Consider the following 19,059-nt stretch of genomic DNA (forward strand, 5'->3'; position numbering starts at 1 on the left):
ACATCATTAAGTCTAATATGAAATAACCAAATCTTTTATCTAATGTGAAATTTCAAATCCAATTTTGCAGATATCAATTTAAAAAAAATAAAATTGATATAATTGTATGTTTAAGATATAATTACAAGGAGAGATTTCACATTCCCATTTCACATGGCTTCACCATTTTTTTTTGCTCTCCTATTTACTTGCCTAAAATTTTGCTTATGAATTTTATTTGTAAAAAATATTATCAATAATCTCATTTACAAAATAATTTAAGAAGATTGCATAAAAATAAAAATAAAAATAAAAATAATAAAAAACAATAATAATAAAAACTACTTAAAATAAATATAAAAATTAAAAAAAATGGTAGTTTGAGTTGAGGTACTAATTTAAGTAATTATGAGGGGTTTTTAATGCTGTGGGGCGCCACAAATCAAACAATAAAATTTCAAACAAAATTAAATGAAAACTGGATTGAGCAAAAGGGCGATAAAATGGCAACATCCATCCAACTCTGAGTCATGATGGCGACTGTAATTGCAATTCGAAATTGATGTTTCTATTAAAGATGTTTGTAGTTTACTATTCTATCGGATTTTTCCCTGAACTATTGTTAGCAGGTTTTCTATATGGGGAAACATTAGAGTGATTAATTCCTTCTTTCCCTACATATAGTTAATGATTTGCCAGCTATAGTATTTGCAACGGTTTAGGATCGATCTTTTGGGTCTAAGCCTTATTATAAAACGATTTTTCAATGTATCGCCATTACTTTTGGTCTTTTCTGTTCTACTCTGGGGCTATTTATACCTTCTCTTCATCTTGAGGAGTACTGTTTGGTTTTAATAATGGAGGTTGATGTAGAATTAGCCATGATTAATTAAGCAGACCACCTTTTTTCTGTAACAAAGCATTATAGACAGCCAGAGAAAGCAAATTGTTATTTGCTTAAACAGAAATATGGATCACAGTGCAGAAGAAGGTGGTGTACTGGAGACAATAAGAGTACAAGAGGATGGTCAATGTTCAAGTAATCAGGTGCCCAAATCAGGCTCTGATGAAAAATCAATTGCAGATGCCTACTTGATTCAACCCACTAAGGCAAAGGTAAGCACCTCTATAAAATATATATATATATTTTGTTAGTTTCCTGTGCATACTAATATATAGTGTTGAGACTTTGCTAATCAAAGCAGCAATTATTTTAGGCTGTGGTTTTATAGAAGGGAGCTTCTTAAAATATCTGAGAGGGTGCTATTTAGTATTTGATATGAGAGAAATATAAAAGAGTTTCAGATGTAACTATTACAACAAAAATATTTAACGTGCAATCTTTTTTTCTCTCAAATGCAAACTCATATAAGCCAAACCCAACATGTAAAAACAACAAGCAATGATGTGCAATAACACCCAACACCAAAAGATTGCAGATCAGATGTTTACACTACTTACCCTTATTTTCAATTTCCTTTTTTTTTTTTTTCAGTACTAATTTTTTCTTAATACTGATGGAGATTGTTCACAGATATTTGGGACATGTGAAACAATATTGCTAGCGTATCAGACACTTGGAGTTGTGTATGGAGACCTTGGGACATCCCCTCTTTATACATACTCTTCTATTGCAATTGAAAATCCTGAGGAGAAAGATTTATTGGGAATTCTCAGCATGATATTCTGGACATTAACAATGATTGCACTTGTCAAGTACGTCTTTATTGTTATCAGGGCAGATGATCATGGAGAAGGTAAGGAATATAATTGTTTGTCACAAAGTATATAACATTAGAGGCCTTCTGTATGATGATAACATATTTAGGATTTATATCTAGTTTCGTTTCAAAGAATGATTCATTCAAGTACCAAATTTCTGTTTCAGGAGGTACATTTGCACTGTACTCATTGTTATGCCGATATGTTAATGTTGGCCAAATGGCTGGCAGCCAATTCAAGCGCCTTGAATCAGATTCCAGGCTGAGATATTTTAGTGAAAATCATGGGAAGAACTTGAAATCCAAGACAAAGCAATTGCTTGAAAACAGTCCAATACTTCAGAGGGTTCTTCTTATATTTGTTGTGATAGGGACTTGTATGGTACTTGGGGATGGAGCATTGACTCCTGCAATATCAGGTTTGCGATCCATAAAAAATATCTTTGGAAGAATTTTCTTCCATTTAATTTGTTTATTTAATTATTGCATTTAATTAATTATTCAAAGTTTACCCGTCCATTACTAGTTGATTTTGTTCTAAAATTTCTGTATCTTTCACTCTGCAGTTTTGTCAGCTGTTCAAGGAATTCAGTCCAAGGGAGGCAATTTGAACCAGGGTTTGTTATTCCATCTTATTGTTTCGAATTGCATGTGGCTATAGTTTGATTGTTTGATTGTTGTAATGTTGAGTTTAATTTTTGATATGTAGGATTTATGATCCCTTAAAAAACAGCTGATCTTACGTTTCATTGATTAAAATATCTATAGAATTAGATTTAATGAATGTGTAAATAACCTACCTCTTACAGAAACCAATAATAATGAGTGATTCTCTCATTGAAATAAGACTCACATCTAAGTCTGTAATGTCTTCCAATAGAATCCAGAAATGGAAAAATAGTTTTTGAAGAATTGTGAATCAATTCTGGTTTCAATATTTGATTCATCCCAAGTTCAATTGAAAATCATATTCATGAAAGACAGACAGATTATTGAATTGAAAAAAAAATCAAAACATGTGAGTAGATTGTGATGTTTGTAAGTGAATGAATTTGATTTGTTTGTCATTTCTGCATGTTTTTCATGAGGTCTAAGAATTTTTACAAGGGAAGAAAAAGTCATGATTATATTGTGCTAAAATTATGAAGAACATTTATTGTCATTTTCTGTATATTTTTCATCACAGCTTTAATTAAAGATATTAGTTTTTCACAATTCATAATAGTACTTATTATTGTTTCTGGTATAAATTGTGTAATTGTTTGTATCAACATTTTAGATCACATTCTGTGATCCATCACCACGGCTTCAATTCAATATCCAACTTTAAATAGCTGAATAAACAATCTTAAGCATTCTTTTTATTGATACAAATTTGCCAAGAACTTTGGTCAAATTGCGAAGAATGTAGTCTGATTTTGAATAGACCTTTCTTGCTATAAAGATGCCAAGCCATCCTTAAACATTTGTGGACAATTCATTTAATCAATCTGATTTTATTGTGTATATAACTTACAAGCTGTACAAATTGTTTTTAAGACTCTTAAAAATTAATTCATTACCCCTGTTAGTATTATTAAGTGCTTCTAATATCCATATGTTCTGTATATTGACCTGTTCAGGTAACATTTCTCTTTTGCAGATCTGTACAATGATCTGTTACTCTGGTTTTGATTGAGCGTCCCATTTTTCCAATAAATCGTTTATACGAATAAGAGATTAAATAACACCTAAGATCTCCTCAGCTTGTCCTTAAAAAGTGATAGGATCCCGATACATCTGTTTTTTATAAAGCAAAATTTGATTCATAACCAGGCCTCTCAATACATTTAAAATAGTCTTAATTCTCAAAGCATGTTTAACCATAAGGTTTACTCCTGTTTTTTTTTTATAAATGATTAAAAGAATTACTCTCTTATAAGTTAAAAGTGGGACACTTGACATCATTGTATTTGGATTATATTCATAATGATGAAATAGAGCTATTTCCAAACAGATTACCTGTCCCAATCTGTTCTGCCTGAAGAATGCTTAACCACGAGCTTTCCTTCAGCAAGCTTATATAACAATGAATGTAGAGTTGAAACACCCAGTGCTTAAAAATTCAAAGTGAAAAATTAAGCAAAAATTCTTTCAAACCTTAGCTTGCTTATAAGTTATCTAGCTTTGCATTCCGACCTTCTAAAACATTGTTGACATAGCCACCAACTTTTTTCCAGTAGGTAAACTCAGAAACCTGTCTAATAGAGTAGTAGTTTGCAGTTTGAGTGAATTTTTTATTTTTAGCGAATCAAACTTATTTTATGGCAATACCTCTTTAATCTTTCATTACTATCTTCGTGTTTCAAGTGCTAGGTTATATGAGCTTACCTTGAACGGATGGATTAAATGACTAATATTTTTGTCATGGGTATTTTTTGCTCCGACACTTAATAATAAGTTAATAAGGTTTTATTACTGGCTGGGTTTCTTCAGAGACTCTCTACATCTACCTTCAATGTATAGGGTTTTGGGCATATTCAGTTTTTTAATTTCTCATTTAATGTATGTTGTCTTACTTTTTAATATGCAGATGCTGTTGTAGGAATATCAGCTGTAATTCTGCTGCTACTATTCCTTGTTCAAAGATTTGGTACCAGTAAAGTGAGTTTTATGTTCTCACCTGTAATGATTATCTGGTTCATTACTAATGCTCTTATTGGTATATACAATATTATCAAGCATTACCCAGCAGCGTTCAAGGGACTTAATCCTTACTACATTGTATATTTCTTCCAAAAACAACAAAAAGGTGGATGGGTACTCCTTGGAGGTGTTGTCTTGTGTATAACAGGTTTGTAATCACAAATTCTTATGTACCTTTGAATTACTTTTCTCTCTTCATCCATTAGTAAAAGTGTCAACAGAAATGAACCAAATAGTCTACTTAAAAGCAAGGATTTCAAAAGAGAGAGTCTGAATTTGACTTTTGTATCTTATTCAATCCAGGTGCTGAGGCGATGTTTGCTGATTTGGGCCATTTCAATAAGAGATCCATTCAGGTTTTTCACTGACTTGAAGAGAAATAACAATTACAGTTATATATAATTTGCTCTAATTGATGTGCTTTGTATTCTTATTGAAATTTTGTGATTTGGAATTGTAGATTGCTTTCACTGCTTTGGTGTACCCTGCTCTGATTATTACTTACACCGGACAAGCAGCTTACTTGATCAAGAATCCCGCAGACATGAAAAATGCATTTTACGCTTCAATCCCAAATGAAGTGTACTGGCCCATGTTTATTATTGCAACATTATCAGCCATTGTTGCTAGTCAAGCATTAATCTCAGCAAGTTTCTCAATTATAAAACAATCCGTGGCTCTTGGCTGCTTCCCTCGAGTGAAGATGGTACACACATCAAAGAAAAATGAGGGCCGAATTTACTCTCCAGAAGTTAACTATGTCCTCATGGTTATTTGTCTTGCTATTGTGGTCGGATTCAAGGGCGGTCCAGAAATTGGAAATGCCTATGGTATGAATTATTTCTCAGATCCTGCTTTATTCTTGTTGAATTGCAAAGACCCACAAATTTACATTTCAAATCTCCCAAGTAAAGAAATGAAATATTCCTCCTGAATACTAGGCTTTCAACACTTACATCATTATAACAACATGGAATATGGTAGTCTTAAATCTTTTCCAATACTTGATATATACATTTTTCCCTTGATATTACTGTGCAGGAGTTGCTGTTATTGGAGTCATGTTCATTACAACATGTCTAGTGAGCTTGGTGATGCTACTTGTTTGGAACATGCATTTTCTATTTATTTTGCCATTCCTTATTATATTTGGTTTCATAGAGGGAGTCTATTTATCAGCAGTGCTGAACAAGGTACCACAGGGAGGATGGGTGCCATTTGCAGTTTCAATCTTTTTTCTGATTATAATGTACTCGTGGAATTATGGAAGGCAGATCAAGTATGAGCATCTAACACAGAGAAAATTAAGTACAGAAGACCTTCATATGCTGATTGCCAGTGTACGATCCCGTACTCCAGGAGTGTGTTTCTTGTGCAGTGATCTTATTTATGGAGTGCCACCAATTCTGAGGCATTACGTGAAGAATGTGGGTTCTCTGCATGAAATTCTGATTATCTTGACCATAAGAATTGTTCCAGTAACAACAGTGTTGTTAGAGGAGAGATTTCTAGTGGGAAAACTTGGGCCTAAGGGTGTATATAGATGCCTCGCACAATATGGTTACAATGATGTGACACCAAGCGTGGAAGGAGAAGATTTTCTGACCCAAGTTACCAAAAGCATAAAATATCTTATCATAAACGAAGAACTTAAGGATAGTATAAATGATCATCCCCGGAATCCAATGGCAAGGGATAAAAACTTGGAGGCTGAATTTGAGGAGTTGCAGCAGCTCGAGTTGGCAAACCGTGTAGAGGCTGTGTATGTCTTGGGAAAAACCATATTGAGGACTGGTATAATGAGGGGTTTTTTTTCAGTAATAATAATGGATATATATCGTTTTCTTCAGAACAACTGTAGGTCCACCATTTCTACCATGAAAGTTCCACCAGATCAGCTGCTTCAAGTTGGAATGGTATATGAAATCTAGAGTTCAGTGCAGTATATACTTTAAATAAATGGATCTGGAGATGGACATGAGGGATATCTCAAACTTTATCTTCAGGTCTTTAGCTAATTGGTTTTTGTCAGTGAAATTTATTTCTTAGATCTTTATTCATGTACCACATCATAGTTTAGTATGTTGAGTTAGATTAAAAATATGTTTCTTCATGTTTATTGGATCTCTGATACCTTTTTGCTCTGCTTTTGTGATCCCTGATCTAAAATCTTTTAAAGCAGAGGAGTTAACCACAATGGATGCCTTCATATCTCATCTCATGTTATATTATTAAGATATATGTTCACCTTGTAGAATTGTGTGGGATGAATTGAATTTGAATGGTAGAAATTTTAGTATTTGTTATTTATATGCTCCTAATTGGAGTAAGGATACATCCGACTTGTGGAATTGGATGACTATTAATTTGAAAGATATCTGGTTGGTTATTGGAGGGGATTTGGATATGGTGGAGAATAGTGTGATAACGTCGGAGGTTGTAGGTTTGATTTGAAAGGCAATGAGAATTATTTTGAGGGATACATTTAAAAAACAAATCTTGCTAACCCTTTGATGGGGTGTAAGAAGGATAGTAAGGTAATAGAGTTTGCATCGTGTAATTTTTCGAAGGGGAATAAGAGGTTTTTTTCTGGTATTGGCAAATTTGTGGTGGATAAATCTTTCCTTTTTAATTGATAATATATAACCAAGAAAATCACCGAGGATACAATACGTTTCACAATACGTTTCACAGATTTCATAATACGTTTCTCAGTGGCTCACATATACTATTGTAGTCACATAAATCTGTCCATTTAATTAAATGAATATTTACTATTTATTTGATTAAAAATCTACTAGCCAAATAGTTAATTAAATTAACATTTAATTAACTCATCTTCAAACATTCTCATATTAATTAAATAAATTATTCAATTTATTTTAATTAATCCATAAAAACCAAATTCACAATCAATTAAATGAATAAATCCTATTTATTTAATTTAATTCCCTTTCTTCTTTTAAATAAATAGATTAAAAACATTTATTTAAATCATTTGACCCCCCACTTGCATTCTCCTACAAATGCAAGTTGCAACCACAAGTTGAAATAAATTAATTTTATTTTAATTTAAATCCTATTTTCCCTCACCCACCAAATCCACGTGCACTCCTAAATCCCCTTCTAGACACTTCTAACCACTTTCTAATCATTCCTAATAGCCTAATCCATCCCCTAAATGTTGTCACATTCCTAAGCAACTTGGAGTCACTTCTCAAAGCCTTCAAAGTCTTTGAAAAATATTTAATGTTTTATGTGTCCAACAAGCTAACCTCTAAAGTCTTCCAAACCACTAATGGCTCTTACATGACCATTAATGACTCTTACATAACCATTTATGGTTAAATCCACTTGCTCCCATAGTTAGAGACTTTACCTCTAAACTCAACCCTTATGTAACCCATGTGTCTTCTCAAATATTTATTGCTTTGATCATGGTTGTCCTCACTAACTCTTGCACAAGAGTTTATCCATTGGATAAAGACATTATTTATTGGATAATGACTTTATTCTTTCAAACTCAACATTAACCTTACCTCCCAAGTTAACCCTCAAGTCATGTCAAACATTTAATGCTTATTCGCTCTCCTCTCAACCCATCTCTTGTTGACATTTGTCATCCTGGGATTGGGTTGAAAGCCCTCACAAGGATCTAAAACCCTTCAATCCTGACCCTTGTTGAGATCACTCAATCTCAACCATCCATTGCTCCATTTTACTTATAAATAGAGCTCATTTCTTCATAATCCAAATCTTGAAAACTTGTATGCATTTAACTTATAGTCAATTTTAGAGAGAACATTTTCGCATAATCACTCATATTGCCATTTTGGACTAAAATAAATCTTAGTTCATTTCATAGTATCTCATATTTAGCTTGTTTTTACACTTGCATAGATAGTTTAAAAGCATTTTCAATTTTGAATCTCCATAAGACATCCATAGTGCAAAAAGCTGCTGAGATCTACACTCATTTGGAAACTTGGAGAGGAGAGGAACAAGGGAGGAGGAGCTACAAGCATGGTGGAAGGCATTTGGAGATGCCTTGTTGCATTTGTTTTTTTGGTCAAATGTTCTATTTTGCTTTTAGTATCTCTCTTGATGTGTCTATTTAGAATAATATTTGGTTGTTAACACTAACTTTTGTTCCTTGTGCTCTTGCATGTGTTGCCTTACCATAGGTTTTCTAAATCCTTTTTGCAGAGCATCATTTGGTGAACCCGACGTGAATCCAACACAAGATTTCTCTACAAAACTACTAACTTTTTTGTTTAAATTGACACACAGGGTGCGCTTTAGCGCTTTCAAACACGTTTTAGCGCATGCGAAAGTTCATGATTTAATGTTTTTGTTCACCAGAATAGCGCTATTGTCCATCTTTTAACGCTTTTGCATTTAAAGTAGCGCTCTTGTTATTAATTTAGCACATTCACGCACTCTGTTTGACAAAATTTTATTCTATCTGACAGAGTATTTTAGTGCTTTTGCTTCCGTATAGCGCATCTATCAGTTCAGTAGCGCTTTCATGTTAAATAGCGCTTTTGTGTTTACACAGAGTGGCACTATTGTAACAAAGAGTTGTAATTTTTTTTTATTGTAACCGAAAATCAAAACCTAGGCTTGTAGAAGCCCACCAATACCTCATTTTTTAAATTTTTGACTAACTGTTTGTCTATTTATGCAAGATTGGAGGAGTTAGATTAGAAAACATTGAATTCTTTCTTTCATTTTAATTTAAAAGTTAGATTAAAACAAATTCATTGTCTCTTTTGGCTTAATAATTGAACCTCACATTTTCATTTTGGATCATAAAAAGAATCACATCTTTAGTTTTGGTTTATAAAAAGAACCCCACTTGCAAGTTAAAAAGAACCACAAATTCCACATCAAAGTTTATTTGCAAGTTAGAAACAATTTTTATTTTGGTGCTTAAAATCAACAATACAACTTTCATTTCTTGCATCAACTTAAGGAAATTCACAATCAACATTTCGTTTTGGGCAATCTAAAAATCTAACAAGCCATTTTCCTTCAAGCTCATAAACGATTTTACTTCAAGCAAGACGTGTTTTTAATTCAGTTGACCAGGATTTTCAAAGTTCCTAGTTTACAAAAACACTTTGCCTTTGAAGTTAAAAAGAACACCATGATTGTTGGTGCAACATCTCCAAATAGTTAGATCACATTGCAATGAAAATCAGTTAAAAAGAACAAGTGCTTTTTGTGATTGGTACACTTGTGCAAAGTTTGTCGAGTGGTCCTACTTCTAACACACACTATCCTCTCCCTTGGCTTTCATGGTCCTAGGTGCAAGAGAAAAGTGTTAGTCACTCAAATTTTATTTTTTTAAGAGAGGCCTGCTAAGAGAGACATCACTCTTGGGAATGACCTCGCGCGGTAAATCCTTCGAGCCGCTATAGAATCAGGTGTGAGCGAAAGTTGTAGCCTTGGGTATAGCTGTTCCTATAGTGTAACTTGCCGAAAAGACAAATGTGCCCCACCATAATTTACAAGGCTCTTAAGTGAGTCACTGCAGAATGAACTTATGTCCAAAAACATCAAAAATTACTAAACACCTTTTTATGTAGAAACTCACCCGTTCTATTGATTGAGGATATTTGTGATAAATTCAGTGCAAGAGCATAGATGGTTTTGCTCCCAATATACTCACCATACGTATTTCCTTGAGTAGAAACATAACTTTTTGAAAGGTTACTTGTAGCTTGATAAAAGTGGTGACTCCCCCATCATAGGGATCATCTATTTGTTATGCTTGTGCAAGACTTAGTATATCACATCCTTACCTGCCACATTGGGATTCATAAAGTATTTAGTACCAAAGTTGAAGAAATATCAAGATGTGGGCTGAAATTATCACAACTGGCCATTTGACCTTAGGGATAAAGTGTGTTTGAAGTATCTTTGTTTTGTGTCAAGACCAATGGTAACTGAGCCGACTTTAGGCTTTTGGAGAAACATACTCAAAAATATTTTGTTAAAAGGGTCAAATATTTCAAAGATTGGGTTGATTTAGAGCCACACTTATTTGTGCCTTTTGAGGCAACATTCTTATGTTTGTTTGCTTGCTCTATTTTCTTGTCAAAGAAAATCAAAACTAATTCAAAACCAAGTATTCATCCAACACAAAATTTTCACAACCAACCTTTTGGCAAACAAATAAAAAACAAAGTGAAAAACAAAGGTATCAAAACTATATGACCATCCTCCACATTTTGAGAAAGATGAATCTTCATCAACATATCAATTTGAAGCAAAGACCATTGAGCTCAAAGGCTTTCATCAAAAGAAGGAGATTTTTCTATCTCAATAGGCAAATCTTTGTCTCACATAGAGCCTTCTTACGTCACATGTGTCTATATCTTCAAGGAAAATCTAACGAGTTTGATAAAGAGTCTTTAAACCGCAGAGCTTTTACGCAATATAGAGATAAAAACAAGGGAGACAAAATCAATCCTGCCTTCTTTCCAAACATTTGCATCACATATAACATAACTCGGGAAGAACCACCAACCCCCAAAAGAGAAGAGGGATAATTTGTCCCATTCGTAACACAGAGTTTTTATTGAAGTTTAAACATTCCATCCATTCTCACATTCATTCATCATCCATCCATTTCAGAATCTCAAAACATAAAGAGGTCTTGTCCTAAGTTCTTTCTAGTAATTGCTTGAATCAAAAAATAACACATCACTTTTTAGAGTGTCTCTACATCTAGGATAAACTCATCCTAAGAGGCATTTCTATGTAGGTTAAAACTAGTCTATGAGTGCATCCTCTCATTATTAGATAGCTTGGTCTGTAACACATCTCAGATCTCTCTATACCTTATCATCTCAAACATTGTCAACAAACACAACAAGCAATTCATAGAAGGACTTTGGTAACATCAAACCTTTAGTGCTAGAGATCCATATGCTAAACACTTCACCAAACATTTATCTCTCATTTTATCATCAACTCATCATTATTTTCATCAAACTTCAACAAAAACTTTCAAACAAAATGGCTCAAACTAGATCAAGGACTAGACAACAAGAAATCGAAGAGGAAGAAGAGGAAAATCTTAATGAATTCCAAGAAGCTCTTGGAGGAAACACAAATGATGAAAATCTTCATACTCCCACTCTTGAAGCAATCGAAAGGGCACAACACAACCCCCTCTTCAATCAACTTTTCGATGAGATCCTCAGGAACAATGCTGATGCTCACTTTTTAAGACTTGCCCAAGAGGGAGCCAAACTACCCTTTGAATTTGATACAACACAATTATGACAAGCATCAGAACACCAGAGTCGTAATGAGGATGGAAGAGGTCGAGATCACATTAGGTACAACCTTCATCAAGGAAATCCCCCACCTCCTCCTCCAAATGACATTGACGTGTTGAGGCAACAAGTCGAGAATCTCGTCCAACAACTCCATAGTGGTGTGAAACCAAACTATTTTTCACTTAATGATATTTGTCCCTATCCCTTTGATAGTAATCTACATATGCCACCTTTTCCACGAGGGTTCGAAACACCTAAGTTTGAAAAGTATCAGGGAAAAGGAGACCCTGGCAATCATGTTAGGGAATTTCACTCCGCTTGCCTAGAAGTGGCATATGAAGACACATACCTAATGCATCTCTTTCCTCAAAGTTTGGCAGGGACAACAACGCAATGCTTTTCCTAACTAATAGGCGATATTAGGACGTTCGAAGAATTGGTCCATAATTTCATTGCACATTATTCCCATAACATAGAGTGCGATGTCACCATGGCAGACCTGTGTAACACTAAGCAAAAACTAGGGGAGCTATTTTCAGCTTTCCTGCAACGATGGCATCAAATGTCTAGTAGACGTTCCCTTTAGCTACCTGAAAGAGAGCTAGTGGAAATATTTATTTCCAACTTGAACGAAGAAATGAAATTTCATTTAGACATGAAAGGCACAGAGTCTTTTAATGACATGATCACACAGGGTTTAAAATGTGAACATGCCCTCATCAAAAAGGGGCTTATCAAAATATACAATGAACCAAAAGATGCCCCTCGCCCGCGCTTCAACAATGATAAACCTAACTTTTGGAATAAAAACAAAAACATCGTCAATGACGGAGTTGTAGATGCAAGGACTATCAAGACTGCACAACTTGTGGTCCGATTTGTGGGGCAAAACCCCCCTCCTAAGAACAACATGGTTTCTCTCCCACCAAATCAAGGACGCAATGTACCGCAAGAGGAACCAAGGCAAAAACAACAGAATTACAAACCAAAACGTACATACACTCCCTTAGGGGAACCTATTGAAACAATGTTACATCAATTGGTCTCGTCAAATCTAGTGACCTTACCCAAAACATCTAATTACAAACCTCAGGTCAAACCTCCATGGTGGAGGGATAATGAACATTGCGAATTCCATCAAGGGAAAGGGCATAAAAAAAGTAATTGTCATAGATTGAAAGATCTTGTTCAGGATCTTATTAACCGAGGAGAGATTGAAATTGAAGAACATGACCCAAAAACCACAAATAATGATCATCTTATATCTAAAAATCCACTTCCATCATTAGATGAAAGGGGTCCTTCCACTTCAGGATGAAACACAGATACCAATGATTATACACGAGCCACTTAAATTACACTGTGAATCACCTATATGATGCTGATGAACAAATTGCAACCATTACCATCAAAGATCCAAGCTCTACCTGCAATGTTGTTACGCGTCATAGCAATATCACCATTAAAGCAGCTCCACAAGGCACCACCTCCATCCCAAAGCAGTATAACCTTGTGGAACAATTAGATAAAACACCTACACTTATATCCATTTTAGAGCTATTGTGCCTATCCCCATCTCATAAAACAATCTTGGATCAAGTTCTCCAAGAGGTGTCAGTCCCTGCCAATCTAAACATAGATCAATTTCAAGCTATGGTTGGTAGTCTGAGGTCATCACCATGTCTCACTTTCAGATCCTTCCAGCAACCTCATAATGCCTCACTCCATATTGAAGAATTTATCAACCACCACATGATCAAGCGAGTCTTGAACGACAATGGAGAAGGCCTAAATATTTGTACACTACAATTGGTCACAACATTGGGATATGCAGTTGAATCAGTGGACTCCCACGAAAAGATAACAATAAAAGCCTATGATGATGCAGAGTGTTAGTCAAAAGGAGCAGTTGTGTTACCAATCCGAGTGGGTCCAGTGGTGAAGCACATCATATGTCAAGTTCTGGACCTTCCTCTACCTTATTATTTGTTGTTAGGAAGACCTTGGATACACACCATGCAAGCCATTCCATCTACCTATCACCAATGTATCAAGTTCCCTCATAACTATATAGAAATTACAATCTTGGGTGATGCAAACCCATTTGCATATTGTAATAATATCAACCATCAGCCATAGATCACTGTTCCCAACAACAAAGAAGCTATCCCATCCACATCATATGTAAGTCCAGACTCTCTTTCTAGCTCAAACACAACTGTACCCAAGCAAGAGAAGCTAAAAATGAAAATGACAGAGGAAGGTCTTGGGGAGTACAATCCAAGCCAACTCTTTTGTGTTGGGAAACTACCCACTTCCCCTGGAACTCATGGTAAGCCTCAAAGGTTACTTCAAGCCAGTGTGCACTTTGACACCTTTTATTCGGAAAGCGTAAAAAAGAAGAGACCAGAGATGAAGACCTAGCAGAATGGATCTATAAAGACCCTATCACCACGAAAAACCCACAAGGTAAGCTTCCCACATATCAATATGGAAAAGGCCTTCTCATTATGCAAAGAATGGGCTATGATGGTCAGAGTGCTTTGGGACCTTGCAAGCAAGGACGTCATGAATTGTTGCAGCCTGAATTAAAGCCTAAAGATAACACTGGATTAGGCTTTCAAAAGGAGACTCTTCCTAAGCTCTGATTCAAAGGGAAACCCAACAAACCTCTATATCAGCCTAAAACTCTAAAGAGGCCACCTTTGATTATATCAGCAACACCAAGCACCATATTAACTGCCCCACTGAGGCTAAATATCCCAACAATATCATCCACAACACCAATCATCCCACCAATCACAACAACAACTCCATCAACAATAACAATCGCATCAACAACACCATTAGCAGTATCAGAACCCCCAGTGGTATCGACAACACTGACAATTCCATCAGAAGCAGCAGATCCAACAATCCCGATACTCCCAGTATCAGATTCACTGATTCCCATAATCCTTCCTGCAGTACCAACCGTTCCATCTCCAAAGGTACATAAGCCAATTACACTAGCAATGTTTAACTCAAAGGATATCCCAGTTTGGTATAGTAATCGGATATTGGGAAATGACTCAAAGACTGACTCACATGAGTGGGAATTTGATTCCATCTAGCGTAATACTTCAAATGAGGAAGATGCATCACCTCCTCCACCTCACAAAGAACTCCCTGTTTACGGTGAAACACAGATTAAAACCTCTTGGGTTCCTGAACTGGAAACACCTTCCACAGACCCTATGTCACATCCTATGCCCAATTTTGACAGGGAGAGTACCATCAACGACCTTCACCACAACGTCTTGACCCTCACTGACACATCTTATGAACTTAGCCTGATTGATGAGGTAATGCCCATTATCCATCCCGAACTTATCAAATGGAACCAACCTAATTCCCCCATGCCTTGACCAATTCCAAAACGATGAGGCGATCATTGAATTTTTGGAACTATGGGATAACATAACAAGCGGGGATCACAAAGCTGGATTCACCATTGAATTTAATAGCGCAACATACTTTGGGGCGGATGCCAAACCTTTCAGTTGCAAAAATATTACAATAAAACATGGAGCTTCCAGTGGAAACCACACAGTGGCACTGTTTGATCCCAAAAAAGTAAAAAGAAAGAGCGTATCCAATGGTGAAAACCTCTCTGAGGCGCCTGAGGATGAGAGGTTTGACATCCTCCCTTCTAGTACACAATAGGAACAATCCAAGATCCTTATTGAGGAAATAAAATAATTCAACGTAGGGAGTCCTGAAACTCCTCACCACATACATCTGGCATCTCTTTTGACTCCAGAGGAACAACCTAAGTTTGTAGAGTTCTTCCAGACGCGTCAGATCAACTTTGCATGGTCATATGTAGACATGGCTGGACTTGATCCTGATTTAGTCATGCATCACCTTACTATAGCAGAAGGAGGTAAGCCTGTCAAATAGAAGCTTCACACAATGCACCCTCAGATTGTGAAACTTGTCAAAGCAGAACTCAAGAAACCCCTAGATGTTAGTTTTATTAGACCAATTGATTATGCAGATTGGATATCCAATATTGTACCTATTGGCAAACCAAATGGGGGCATCTGTATCTGTATTGACTTCATAAATCTAAACAAGGCATGTCCTAAAGATGACTTCCCCCTACCAAACATTGAGATGATCGTAGACTTAGCAATAGGACATGCCATGCTTTCTCTCATGGATGACTTTTCAGGGTACAACCAGATAAAGATCGCACCAGAGGATCAACATAAGACAACTTTCACATGTCCATGGGGAACATATTGTTGGAATGTAATGCCTTTTGGTCTAAAAAATGTAGGGGTGACCTATCAAAGAGCAATGCCCACCATATTTCATGATATGATGCATACCATAATAGAAGATTATGTCAATGACTTATTGGTAGAATCCTTAACATGAGAAGGTCATCTAGAAATATTAGATAAAATATTTGATTGACTAGAACAATATCATGTTCGACTCAACCCAAAGAAATGTGTCTTTGGAGTAACCTCAGGGAAGCTTCTAGGATACATTGTCTCAAGAAAAGGCATTGAGGTTGAACCAATAAAGGTTAAAGGAATCATGGACATGCCACCTCCAAAGACCATGAGTCAGCTAAGGACATTACAAGGGTGGCTAAAATCCATCTAAAGATTCATTGCACAACTGATAGATAAGTGTCACCCCTTTACACACTTGTTACACAAAAACATTCGCTTTCAATGGGATGCCAGATGCCAACAAGCATTCCAGATGCTTAAAGATTATCTCATGAATACACCATTGCTGATCCCACCAGATCCAAGTAGACCTCTATTGCTCTATATTTCAGCAACAAATACGACATTAGGCATACTACTGGCACAACATAATGCAGAAGGGAAAGAGTGTGCTATTGACTACATCTCTCACACACTGGTCAGCTATGAACTCAATTATACACCTATTGAGTGAGCTTGCTTAGCAGTAATCTTGACAACCACTAAACTAAGGCACTACCTGTTAGCACATAAAGTACAACTCAATGCTAAGATTGATCCACTAATGTACTTACTTAGCAAAGCAACATTGACAGGCCGCTTGGCCAAATGGGTGATGATTATAAGTGAATTTGACATCGAGTATGTGGACCGTAAGGCTATCAAGGGCCAAGTTATTACAGATCAGTTGGTCGATGCACCTCTCATAGGTGATCATCCTCTCATTTCCAATTTTCTAGATGAATAGATATTCATGATCATAGTAGCACAACCATGGAAACTATACTTTGATGGTTCATATATTCAACATGGCTTGGGGGTAGGCATTTTGTTTATCACACCTCAAGGTGACAACATCCCGAAGTCTTATAGGCTAACTTTTTCATGCACAAACAACATAACTGAGTATGAAGCCTTGATCACAAGACTCCAACTAGCCGTACAATGGAAGTTAAAAGAGCTACAAGTATATGGCGACTCCCAACTAGTCATCCGACAAGTCACAGATGAATATTAGACCAAGGATGATAAACTCATGCCGTACAAGAAAATGGTGGACAATTTAAAAGAATCATTTACTACTATCACCTTTGAGCAAATACCTAGAGATTATAATCGCGCTACTGACGCTATGGCTACCATCGTATCTCTCCTAGATCTTCCACATAATTCAACATGCTATGAGTTATTGATAGAACAACTTTGGATTCCTACTTATGATATCCCTGAATCCAAGATGATCTGTTGCCTTGTCAGTTCCGAATCCCCATGTTACGGTGAGTTCTACACCTACCTACATGATCACGCACTTCCTCCTAACCAATCTAATAACCAACACAAAACCTTCATTCGCCAAACCGCTCGATATACCATCATTGCTGAAACCCTATATCAACGCAGTCTTGATGGTACTCTCCTTCGGTGTTTGAAACAAGATTAGGTAACAAAGGCCTTGGAAGAGGTACATGAAGGAATTTGTGGGACTCACTCAAGTGGTCCTTCCTTAGCAAAGAAGATCATGCGCGCTAGATACTATTGGTCGTCCATGAAAAAAGACTCCTACTATTCTGTCAGAAAATGCAAAAATGCCAAGTTCATGGAGACCTGATACATGCACCATCACAGGAATTGCAACCCATCACATCACCATGGCCCTTTTGTCAATGGGGCCTTGACCTTGTGGGTAAAATTCATTCATCTTCATCCAACGGCCACAAATTCATTATTACCACCACTGAATATTTCACAAAGTGGATTGAAGCTGTTCCACTTACCCAAGTCACCGGTAAGAAGATCGCCTCATTCATCCTTAATTACATCATCTGTCGGTATGGTTTACCCATGTCCATCATCACAGATAACAAACTTCCTTTCAAAAATCAGGATGTCTGTGAGCTTTGTGAGAAGTTTCACATCCAACACCGCTTTTCCACTCCTTATTATCCACAAGGAAATGGTCAGGTCGAAGCATCGAACAAGAACATATTGAGAATCCTCAAGAAGACAATCAATGATGCCGGCTGTGATTGCCACGTTCAATTTAATCCAGCACTATGGGCATATCGAACTAGCATTCGAACCCCTACAGGCGCAACTCCATACTCACTAGTCTATGGTGCAGAAGCTATCTTACCTATTGAGGTTGAGATACCATCTCTATGGGTTTCCTTGCATAATCTCATAGATGATGAAGCATATAGAGTATCACGTCTTCAAGACTTGGAGCTACTTGATGAAAGACGACAAGCTACATACAACCACCTCAAGGCCTATCAACAACGCATGAGCATAAGCTATAATCATCGAGTTAGACCTCATGCATTTGAGGTAGGTGATATTTTTCTCAGAGAGAGTCCTCGTAATCAACTGAACAAAGAACATCAGGGAAATTTTGAATCTAACTGGCTGGGTCCATATGTTATCATTGCTGTATTTGGGTCTGGGGCATATCAGTTGGCTACTTCAGAAGGAGAACCACTAGCAGATCCGATCAACAACATGCACCTCAAATGGTTTCATACATAGGTTGTGCAAAGCGTCAAGCTCCATACGTACCAGAAAAACACCAAAAACATTAAGATAATTGTCTTGAAGAAAAAACAAAAAATCAAAATAGTAAAGAAAAATCATGCATCCAAACGGTGAACAACCACTCCGGTGGCACCTTGGGTAAGTGCGATGGTGAAAACCTGGCAAACAGGCGCCACTCGTAAAGGCTATGGCTCCATTGTCTTTTAGAATTGTTGCGATCACATTCATTGCATCCACTCACCCATCAGTACAAACCATGACTTGTTATTTGATCTACAATCAAGGATACTACTTCTTGCGTCTTGCATCCCACTGTTTTATAGTCATGTCTAAACTGGGGACAATGCCCTTAACCTATTAATG

At 36.3% G+C, this 19,059-nt stretch overlaps 1 protein-coding gene across 1 annotated transcript; it reads left to right on the forward strand.

Annotated features, from left to right (window-relative positions):
• The first annotated feature begins 599 nt into the window (after positions 1 to 599).
• On the forward strand, positions 600 to 6,433 carry LOC131028688 (potassium transporter 26). The gene is made up of 8 exons (XM_057959024.2): positions 600 to 1,095; positions 1,514 to 1,736; positions 1,868 to 2,119; positions 2,267 to 2,317; positions 4,273 to 4,533; positions 4,689 to 4,741; positions 4,846 to 5,215; positions 5,427 to 6,433. The coding sequence occupies exons 1-8, from the start codon at positions 949 to 951 to the stop codon at positions 6,314 to 6,316; spliced, it is 2,247 nt and encodes a 748-aa protein (XP_057815007.2). The 5' UTR covers positions 600 to 948; the 3' UTR covers positions 6,317 to 6,433.
• The last annotated feature ends 12,626 nt before the right edge of the window (positions 6,434 to 19,059 follow it).

Source organism: Cryptomeria japonica, chromosome 4 (genome assembly GCF_030272615.1).
Source record: "Cryptomeria japonica chromosome 4, Sugi_1.0, whole genome shotgun sequence".
Classification (NCBI taxonomy): domain Eukaryota; kingdom Viridiplantae; phylum Streptophyta; class Pinopsida; order Cupressales; family Cupressaceae; genus Cryptomeria; species Cryptomeria japonica.

Coding starts and splice junctions, on each gene's coding strand:
- LOC131028688 (XM_057959024.2), top strand. CDS start 949: ATGGATCACAGTGCAGAAGAAGGTGGTGTACTGGAGACAATAAGAGTA. Junction 1,096..1,513: donor TTCAACCCACTAAGGCAAAG/GTAAGCACCTCT, acceptor GATTGTTCACAG/ATATTTGGGACATGTGAAAC. Junction 4,534..4,688: donor TGTTGTCTTGTGTATAACAG/GTTTGTAATCAC, acceptor TATTCAATCCAG/GTGCTGAGGCGATGTTTGCT.